The sequence below is a fragment of the Eimeria maxima genome, genomic scaffold, assembly GCF_000499605.1.
Source record: "Eimeria maxima Weybridge genomic scaffold, Emw_scaff960, whole genome shotgun sequence".
NCBI lineage: Eukaryota > Apicomplexa > Conoidasida > Eucoccidiorida > Eimeriidae > Eimeria > Eimeria maxima.
The window spans coordinates 1-9,724 of NW_013566891.1; the positions used below are offsets into that span (position 1 = coordinate 1).

The 9,724-nt window shown below is 48.4% G+C and overlaps 2 protein-coding genes across 2 annotated transcripts; both read right to left on the reverse strand.

The window, feature by feature from the left end:
* Positions 1-642: 642 nt before the first annotated feature.
* EMWEY_00046380 (major facilitator superfamily domain-containing protein, putative) lies at positions 643-2,124 on the reverse strand (the record flags this gene model as incomplete). The annotated part of the gene is made up of 1 exon (XM_013483113.1): positions 643-2,124. One exon carries the CDS (start codon positions 2,122-2,124, stop codon positions 643-645), a length of 1,482 nt encoding a protein of 493 aa, XP_013338567.1.
* Positions 2,125-6,472: 4,348 nt separating this feature from the next.
* On the reverse strand, positions 6,473-9,220 carry EMWEY_00046390 (hypothetical protein, conserved; the record flags this gene model as incomplete). Its single annotated transcript, XM_013483114.1, has 1 exon — positions 6,473-9,220. One exon carries the CDS (start codon positions 9,218-9,220, stop codon positions 6,473-6,475), a length of 2,748 nt encoding a protein of 915 aa, XP_013338568.1.
* Positions 9,221-9,724: the final 504 nt, after the last annotated feature.

Here is a 9,724-nt window from a genome sequence, read left to right on the forward strand (position 1 = left end):
TATATATATATATATATATATATATATGTATATATACCCCTTTGGCTTGTATATTCAAATGCTGTTTATATAGACTTACTGCTTCTTCTTGTTTTTCCTGAAATATACAAGAAAGAAGCGAAAGTATTTAAATAAATATTCATTGCATTGAGCCCCTTTTTTCCTTTTTTTTGTCACTGTCTTTTTTCCTCTTTCTCTCTCTCTCTCTCCCGCCAATTGTTATGAACAAGCAACACCTTTCCTTTTCTTGTAAAGAAAGAGGTGATGTCTTCTTCCTCGTTTCTAGTGCATTTACTGATCACCAACCTCCTTGAGCTTATTTATTGTTTTCTTTCTTTTTGCTCCTCTAAACAAGCGCATCTATAATTAACTGCATACTTCTGCCCTCTTTATACGGCTTCTGTAGATAACACACTTTTTTATTATTAAATAGTCTCGGGTATATGGTTCTTCTTTCCCTGCACACTCGTCGTGCTCAAGGCACATCTACGTGCCGCACTCCGCGCCTCTCCTCTCTCTCTTTCTTTCTTTGTCTAAGGTGCATTGAGCTCATAGCGAGCTCTTATAAATAAATATATATCTATATTCAAAATAATATTATCACCACACCCCCTCCTGCGCGGTGCATGCAGTTCGATTTCTTTATACAGAAATCGTTGAAGATGGCTCATTGGGCTCAGGTAGAGTCTTCTGTTGTTTCATCTTTCCCTCTGCCTGACGCTCTTTTCTTGATACTTTCCACAGAACAAAGATTAGCACGTATACTAGAAGTCCTGCAGCCACCATAATGCCGTCAACAACAATAAAGTTGTTAGGTGGCTCGTACTCCAGCACCTTCTTATACCATAACATGCTAATCAGTACAAATACCCCTCCTGTTGCAGAAGTAAGACCTGTCAGTTTGCCAAATGCGTGTTCGGGGAAGTGGATTGATATGAAACAATAGACATTGCTCAGCACAAAGGAGGTATAGATGAAGAAGAAGAAGACCGATATACCCTTGCATGCGAGGTAGTCAAATACCAAGAAGAAGAACATCAATACCCCTGACGAGTTCAATAGTAACAACACCAAAATAATGCCGTATTTATCTACAAGACGACCAAAGAGAGGCCCAGGAATAAAGCTTAAGATGTTGAAAATTGCAAACATTTGGTACAAGTCTCGGCCGTCAGAGGTAATCAGCTGCTCCTTGTTGGACTTCGCATAGTAATCGGAACGGACAAGGGCGCAAACGAATATAGGAAGAAGAAGTAAAAATTTGGGGTCCATAAGCAATTGTGCGAAAGAACGCGTGTCTTTCTGTCTTCCCGCCGCTGCTGTTGCTGTTGAAACAGAGCCTTCTTCCTTTGATGCATCGCGAGGTTGTTCCTCGTCGGTCGCTGCTGCTCCTTCTGGTGTAACTACTGATGTAACAGGCGCCTTGAAGGAAGCCATGGGGACACACAAAATTGTCACAAGCAACGAAATTCCCTGACCAACTCCGACGTACCCCACGCACATCTTCCATAGATCATCGGGAGAGAAAGAAGAACTTTGGAACACCGCAGACATAACAACAGGAACAGCAAAAGATATTGAACGAACAGAACCCATGACGGATATAATAAAGGAAGAGTTGCTAGGGAAGAGCTTGCTAACTGACAACAGAGGCAAGTAACCAGGATCTGCAGAAACTCCGATGAAGAAAGCTGCCGCGTAGAAGGCACGGAAACTTTCTCCTGAAAATCCCAGTAACAACCAGCCTGCAACGTCCATCAAAATGCCGAATAACATCGTTATCTTGGGGCCAACTGCATCCAAAACTATGCCAGCAAGGAAGGAGGAAAGCATGTTCGAGCCCAAAGCTGTGGTGAAGATACCCCCCAACATTTGTTTCCTTGCAGGGCAGTCAATGTACTTCTCGTCGCCTATTCGCAACTCCGTAATAGTTGAAGGGTCGTCACACTCCCATAGATACGCCCCTGACTTGTATAACATTTCCTGAATGCCGTTCCATCCCCAGTAGGTGCAACCCCGCGCTAAGACCACCACCAAATACAGGAACAACAGCACGTAGCGGTTTAGAGGGATGTGCAGTCGCAACGACTTCAACCTCCCGCACGTTTCTTTGCCCTCCTCCATTTTCTCAAAATATAACTAGGACGCGAAAGGGAACGAAAACTGGTTGACACAAACACAAAACACGACGCGGCCACCAGAAAGCTGCCGCAGTCAGATACAACAGGGTAATTGTAGCAGGACCAGCCCAAAAATCTCAAAGCGCAGGTCTTAAGAATGAAATCCTAAAGTCAGACACAATGCTTCTAGGGACCGTCTCCTGTGTACGTTCAGCCAGTCCCTGGCTATAGCCTCGAGGCAGAGAAGGGGGTTCCAATCGGTAGCGCAGTAGGGGCCACTCGGCTTCCTGCTGCGCCCCTTTTTGTAAAAAGAGGCACAAAAGAAATGATATTACGCAGGAAACAACAAGTATGCGACTCTTCACTACACCAAACCCCACAACGACAGACCCACCGCCACCGGAGCCCCACAGCCTCTCGCGAGCAGCAGCACCAGCAAACGCGGCAGAGAGGGAGGAGACAGTTAAAAAATCTTTCAAAGATTTGGAGCCTTTCTGTTGGTTTAAACCGTGTATGCCATTTTAACTTGCCAAACTGGCCTTTTTTAGCCCCTGCTTAGCCCAGCTCACGGATGAGCATGCTCCCGATTGCCCACGGGTACCGCGAAGAAGTGTATATAGTTTGTTATGCATGTCAGGCTGGTATAATATGTACTGCTACTTTTATGTAGTCGGGATACTTAGGGATGCGGAGGCATGAAGCAGTTGAATACATTTGCATACAGTGCTAGTGCATGCATCAGTCAATGGCTGGGCTGTACATCTCCAAGACAAATCTGTGTGGTGTTGGCACTGCTGCCTGGAATTGCCAAACGGAGCCTTACCCAGCGCTGGTAGGCAAACAGTGCGAAAGCAAAACTACTCAGCCATTATCTACAGCTTTCATGCACAGTGACGCAGGCTTGCCTGTACTTGATTGTGGGGCTGTCTTGTAACGTCAGTTGCGTGAAAGTGACGTGCAACTCGTCGCAGGTCACTTCCTCTCCCGCAGCCCCAGGCTGTGAGCCGCTGCCGGCGCGGTGCCTGAAGGCCTTTGGAAGGAGCCAACTGCAGCTAAGGAACCCCCATTTTTACTTCGTTGGAGCTCACAGTAGTCCTCCGATATTGTCCAAGACCCGGCATTGCCCTTGCTAGCCCTGTGTGGATCAAATGATGCAGGCGCAAACAACGAACCAACCCCCATAGCCGGGCACTCCGTAGAATAGCTATGAGTAGTACCGATGATGCTGAACAGCTGAACAGGTACACGTTTACAGAAACTTATGTTGCAACTGTCCCAGCAACCTCGTTTAATGTCCGCCTTTTACTTCTCATGCGCGAATGGTCACAATCTACCCCCATGTGTTGAGACAGCCTGCTTTTCGGAGCTTTGCCGAGTTAACTCAAGCCCAATTTTTGTACCTCATTACACAGAAAGTGTTCCAACAGAAGAGAAAATCTTCTAAGAATGCCTGCACCTCTGCTGGAAGCCTATATTTGCGATCGCCACGGTAAGGGCGTGGTAAAGATGTGTCTTGCCACTGTATAGCCTCATTTACGTCTCCAACCAAAACCAGTAGAACTCCAGTTGTTATTGGCACCTTGCTATTAGCAATGGATGCTCCATACAGGTACCTGCACCTAAGGAGGGGTACTGCTTTTGCGGAGCATATCGGAAATATGGAAGCTTTCCGGCACTCCATGTGATGTTGGTGCATCTCTATGGAGGCATGGGACCAGGCGGTGTCAAAACTGAAAAAAATTAATTAGTGGAAGCTATCGATATATTTCAGTATCGGCAAGTATCAGTATAACTGATACTTGTCGATAGTAAAATATATCGATAGCTTCTAACAGAAGAGCAACGGTGGACTCGGAATTTCTGTAGCAGTGGTTCACTGCTAGGCTGTCCTCCGGAAAAACACAGTAAGCAGCCGGGCGGGTAGAGGTGAGAGAACCGGCACGTGATATGCTTGACCGTACCGGGATGATAAAATACTTATGCAACATATCGTCTCCTTTAGGAGAGACGGAACGCTGACAGTTTGCCAACGATCAGGATACTTTGAGTCTATTGATATTGCAGTGATGAATGCCAGCCCCTCCCGAAGAGGGAGGAAAAGCGGAAACCGCCGGCAGACATTGATCTCGACAATCAGAAGGCGGGGAGGGCGTTTCGAACAGCAAACATCATTCTTTTGCAACAAAAACGGTCAAAGAATTCGAGACTGCAGGCGTATGAAAAGGCAAGGGAGTTGGAGAAGCAAGAATTCGAGACCCAAAATGACGGTGATAAGCGTCACTTGGGGCCTCGAATCCTTGCATCGTTGTCCTGCAACCTCTTCGTTGGGTTCGCTAGCATCGACAGCACTCTAACGGGTCTCATTAAAGAGAGCCGCCCCTTGCTTGAACAGACTGGAGCTGCAGCTGCTGCTGCATTTGCTTGTGGCGATTCCCATTTCCCTTTAAAATTGCAGCATATTCGGTATACATCCATGCGGCTGTACTGCCCGCTACCCTCAGCAATGGGCCACGACAGAATCATTACATCATCCATCATCAACGGCGATCTTGTGGTACCAGGCGAGGCGCCGGCTTCACCGGCTACACGCTCCAGCTGCACTTCGTACAGTATGTTATTGCAAAACGCACGATACTGCTTTTGACAAGCCATACAGGGATCAAGGAAAGAGTGGAGCGAGTGGCGAAGCCCTGTTGATGCCCAAGATCACGTTCCTCATCAGCGAAGGAATTCAACGCCACGTCCCCGCGATATAAGCAACAAAAGCCAAGGAATACTCTTAAGCCTGTACCCTTGCAGAGCTTTCCTGGAAATATACTTCCACAGATATATCAGTGAATTTGCTAGTGGCCTGACAGTCATTCGGAAGTATGAGGGCATCTGCGCTGTAGTGGACAGGCTCGACGCCTACGCCTGGTTGAACCCCTGTTCTCCGTATGCGGCCCAACTATCAACTTTTCATATCCGAGTAGAAGAAGCCTTTCGGACAATAGGAATAGTAGTGATAGGCCAGCGAGGAAGCCAAACTAAAAAATAGCGTGGTCGAATTCAATGTTGGTTGGTGCAATTCGGATCAGTCCTGCGCAAGCAAATCTCAGGACAAAACCTAAGCCGCATTGCATGCACTGTTGCTCAATCACCCACTACATATTCCCGATAACTTCCCAGGTGTCATGCTGATTTTTCTTGAGCAATGGGCAGTTGAAATTCAGGTAACTGTCTAGCCTGCACAATAAAAAATGGCTGCAGGACATCTCTGCCACTGCATCATGGACACCGTTCGAAACTGCATATTTCGAAGGCAATGGCTACACTGTCTGCGTGAAGTTCCGAAGGGAAGCTTTGGCAGTTTGTGTTAGTTGTTGTGGTAACTGCCTGCAGCCTGCACCAATCAGTGAGCACTTCGACTTGGTACTTCTGCAGTTCGTTGAACAGGCCACCCGGAGCATCGTTTTTACTTATGGTGGTAATCAGGATATCATTTAATATTAAACTAGTCTCCACCGTAGTTGATTACTGTGGTTTGAATCCAACGAATGTATAAAGCACTCATAGAAGGTCTTCACGTTGGTTTCTTGGTCTAACTGACGCAGGAACGCAACCTAGACATCAGAGAACGCAAGCGGCATGCGATCCGCCAATGCCAACCGTTTCCCCCACTGGAGAACAAAGAATGCTTTCATGCGTTTGATCAGTATGGTCAATCATGATACTGGTGCTGCGGATCCCAAAGTGTGCAGAAGACAACACTGCACTCGTGTTATCGTGGGTAATCACTATTCGCAACGCTGCTGTGGTTTAGAAAGGGACGAATTACTAACAGTGGAGGCAGAATGGCGAAGACGCTGATTTGGGTCAAATGCAAATATAAGGCGGCTCGGTGCCACCAACTCCTGGAAACTAACTAATTACTATCGAAGTGGCCTCAAGAGCCCAACCAAAGCGACAAGAGGAGGAAAGCCCCCTTTGCCGTCATTGCAAATAAAATGTATGCAATGTATTAAAGTCCCGGCTGCAAACGAGGAGGTTCCAAACTGCCCAATCGCCTACGAATGTCAGCCCGAATGTCAGCCTACCCGAAGAAGTTCACGAGTAGTAAGGAACAATTCTGGCTTTTGCACTCGTCTATGCAAGCATATATAACCTGCCATACTAAGTTGCGTTTCAAGCTTCTGCTTTGGACAGCTAAAACAAGCAGGCCCCAACGGGCAACAATACTGGTAGAATGCTGCCCGAGTGCCTTGGTAAGCCCGTCTTCATCGGCTTACTTCGTGACAACTTACAGACAAGGGGCCCTTTTCATACTCTATCTGAAACACTAAATAAAAAGTGGCTATTGGACTGGCGCTCAATCAACGGGCCCCTCGCTGAATAATATTGTTAAGCTCGAGGAGGTCCTGCCATTTTTGCAACTCTGCCTTCTCCAAAAGGCGGCCCGATTGGTGAATGCAGGAGCCGCCTTTCGCTATTCTTCTATTTGCAATGACATCCAATGATGCGGTGATCGTTCTTGGAGTGTCCAGGCAACCTTTAGCATCATGCACACTGAACTGGCAGTAGTCCTTATTGAGTGTATTGGCAGTTTCTCTCCAGTTATTTGAGTCTTCGAGCGTACTACTAATCGTTGCAGCTCCACTATGAACATTATTAGGCACCTCCTGTTGCTGAGAGAAGCAGCTGCGGACAGCCTTCGGGTATGTTGCCAACTGTGTAGATGGAAAGCTGCCTCTTGAATTCGCCATTAAGTAACCTGATAATGGTGTCGGGTCCCTTGAATATGAATTACTCCATGCGTCTGTGGGAGGAAGGCAGCTATGGGAGGCCGATACCGAGAAAACGGGAGCGTCAAGTAGCAATGCCTCTTTAACACTGTCACGAGGTGCGTGATCCTGAGATGCTGCTCTCTGACTTGAGTGCCGCTTTAGCCCAGCAGGACACAGCTCACTCCCATTTGTAGTATGCCCGGCTTCTTCCGCGTTTGCAGCGAGCTGTGACACCATCTTCATAGTTGGAACGGCCAAGTGTACACCAGCTGTTTCTCTGCTGTCATAGGTGAATGGTCGAAACTCTGCTGGTGCATCATGTGCAGCCGAATCTTCTTTTGTCCCCGCTGACTGAGCTTGAAGCCGGACACACGATTCCCGAAACGTGTGAAGTCCCTTTTCTCCTCCGCATCCAGCTCCTCCAGGATTAGTGGAGGCCTCGCGCAGTGGACGGGCTCCGTGAATTCGGGTGGTGCTTGTACTTCTGTGTCGACGACGTGTAAGGCGAATGCCTTGACGAATGTGTGCCAGGAATCGGCTGGTCAGGCTTCTGCCAGCCGAGGTGCACGCTGTCAATTTGTTGTCAGAGTTCTCATGTGGTGAACTGAGCAAAGTAGCAGAAGGCGTAGCTACTACTGAGCCTGGAAGAGGTTGGCTCTGGTATTTGCTTGCTACTTTGTGTGTGTGCAGGATGCTTTCTTCTACTTCGCGGCGCTGCAGATCCTTGGTATCCTGGATGACGGTGAAAATGCGTAACTCGGGTAGTTTTTCAGCACAGCTTGCTGCTTTGCTGTCCTGAGGAAACTCAGTTTTCGCTTTGCATCGCTCCTCCACGTTGCTAGTTGAAGAGACTCCCAGATGATGTGAAGCATCTTCGCGTGTTTCGTCTCGGTGAGGGCGTTCATTCTTCATCGTTACGGTGGTATCTTCATTTGACTTAACCACCGGGATAGACACTGCACTGCGTGCAGTACGCCGTTGTGTCACAGGACAGGGAATCACTGTACTAGGAGGGGAGGAGGGGCAAGCAAGCTTCAAGTCCTCCATTCCCGCCAAGTCTGCCAATGACTGGTTGTTACACGTCGTCTTTGAAGCTGCGTACGCATGTAAAGAATATGGTTGGAGTGGGGAAGTGGATTCCCTCTCGGAATGAAAACACCGGCGTATCTGCGGACTGCTCACTGCCACTGTGACGACCCCAGGTACCACTGTATGGATACAATTATGAGGAGAATGACAAGTGCGTTGACTACGAGTTGTCAAAACGGGAAATCCTGAAGGCGGCGGAAGCCTTGAATTTGCCGGTGTGACTAAACAACTGCTGTCAATCTCGCTTGCATTCCCCCTTTCATGGTGTCCCGGAACCAAGAGATCAGTGGTGCTGTCCCCTGTAATTGTTTGCGCTTCCGTCTCCAGCATATTCGATAAGCAAGACGAATAATTCGCCATGGCAACTGCAGCACTTTTAGCGGAACGGATGCTCTGCTGTAGAAGGTACAAAAGCTCAGAGGAAGCGAGGGACGGCAATGGGCAGCCAGACGAAGATGTGCAGACAGGGAAGGACCCAACTTCACTGTCGACAGGCTGCTGTTGAAACTCTTCCACAGGTACACTCGTTGCAGCTGTGCATACGTTTGCTCTGTGTATGGGTCTGAGTAAGTCGTCATAGTGGACCTGGATTTCATGCACATTTTTGCATTCTTGTTGGTCTTCCATTTTCGCTAATGTGCTGCGGCTAATCGAATCCTTTTCTCGAGAAAATGTATCAGTTGAAAGTGTTGCGGATTTTGCACATTCAGTTGGACAGGCATCCTCCTGAGTAGGGCCTCCAAGGAAAGCACTCGAAGGTTGCGAAAACGAATCATTGCCGAGCATAGGTGCTACTGTGTTTTCATTCGTATTTTGTTCTGTTTGGTGCCCTTTTTCCAACCCTTCATGCTCCGTAGAGGGAAGGCGGCTCTGGGGATTTTGGTACTCCCTTGGAAAGAATGCTTCCTTTCGGTTGCACGCACACGTCACTGCCTCTAAGCACCTACATGCTCCCGCAGCTCCACCTTCAGCATGAATAGTCTTCCGCGACCCTTCAAAGGCCGTAATACAAGTGTTCCTATGTTGATTCTCTGCAATAGCAGCTGAGTGGCACGCTTGGGCCTGAACATTGCTCTCCTTGGGCCCTGCAGAAAAAGTACGATTTCTTGCTCCGATGGATCTGCGGAAAGGGGAGGCGCTTGCCTCATCTTGTGAACAATGCGTTAGCTGCGGAACGGCTGGTGATGCTGGGATCCGCGACCCGGGGGATGAAAAGCATCTGAGTTTTGCCGGTTGTGCGGGGCACATTCTAGCGCACTGCCGCGATGTACAGATGCATCGTGACTCAGGACTGTGCAGCCCTGCTCCTGGACGAACGGTCTGAACTTTCTCAATCACCTTGATGTGTTCCTGTAGGCGGCCTCTGCCCACAGCCCTGTCTGAGTGAACGATTCCGTCACTAGGTAGGCTAGGGCGTTCGCATGAAGCTCCGCATACAGTTCTCCAAGGGCAGCAGCTAATTTGGGCGGCCACCGAACACTCTTTAGGAGAGGTGCAGTCTTGATCCATGCTATCTGGTATGCAGGGGACATCCGCAGGTGCTGATCTAACTGCGGCTTGAGCACTGCCGACAGCCCCTGTACTGAAAATGCCACATGGATCAATGTTCGAACAACTATTCTGAGATTTCCGAAGTCCTCCTGTTGGAGCTGACAGCATCTGCGTACCAGATGCAATTGCTGGTCCAGCAGTTGGCTTAGAGTCGATGGAGTTGCTCTCATGCTGTGTCCTAGTGTCTTCAACCGTTGTGCA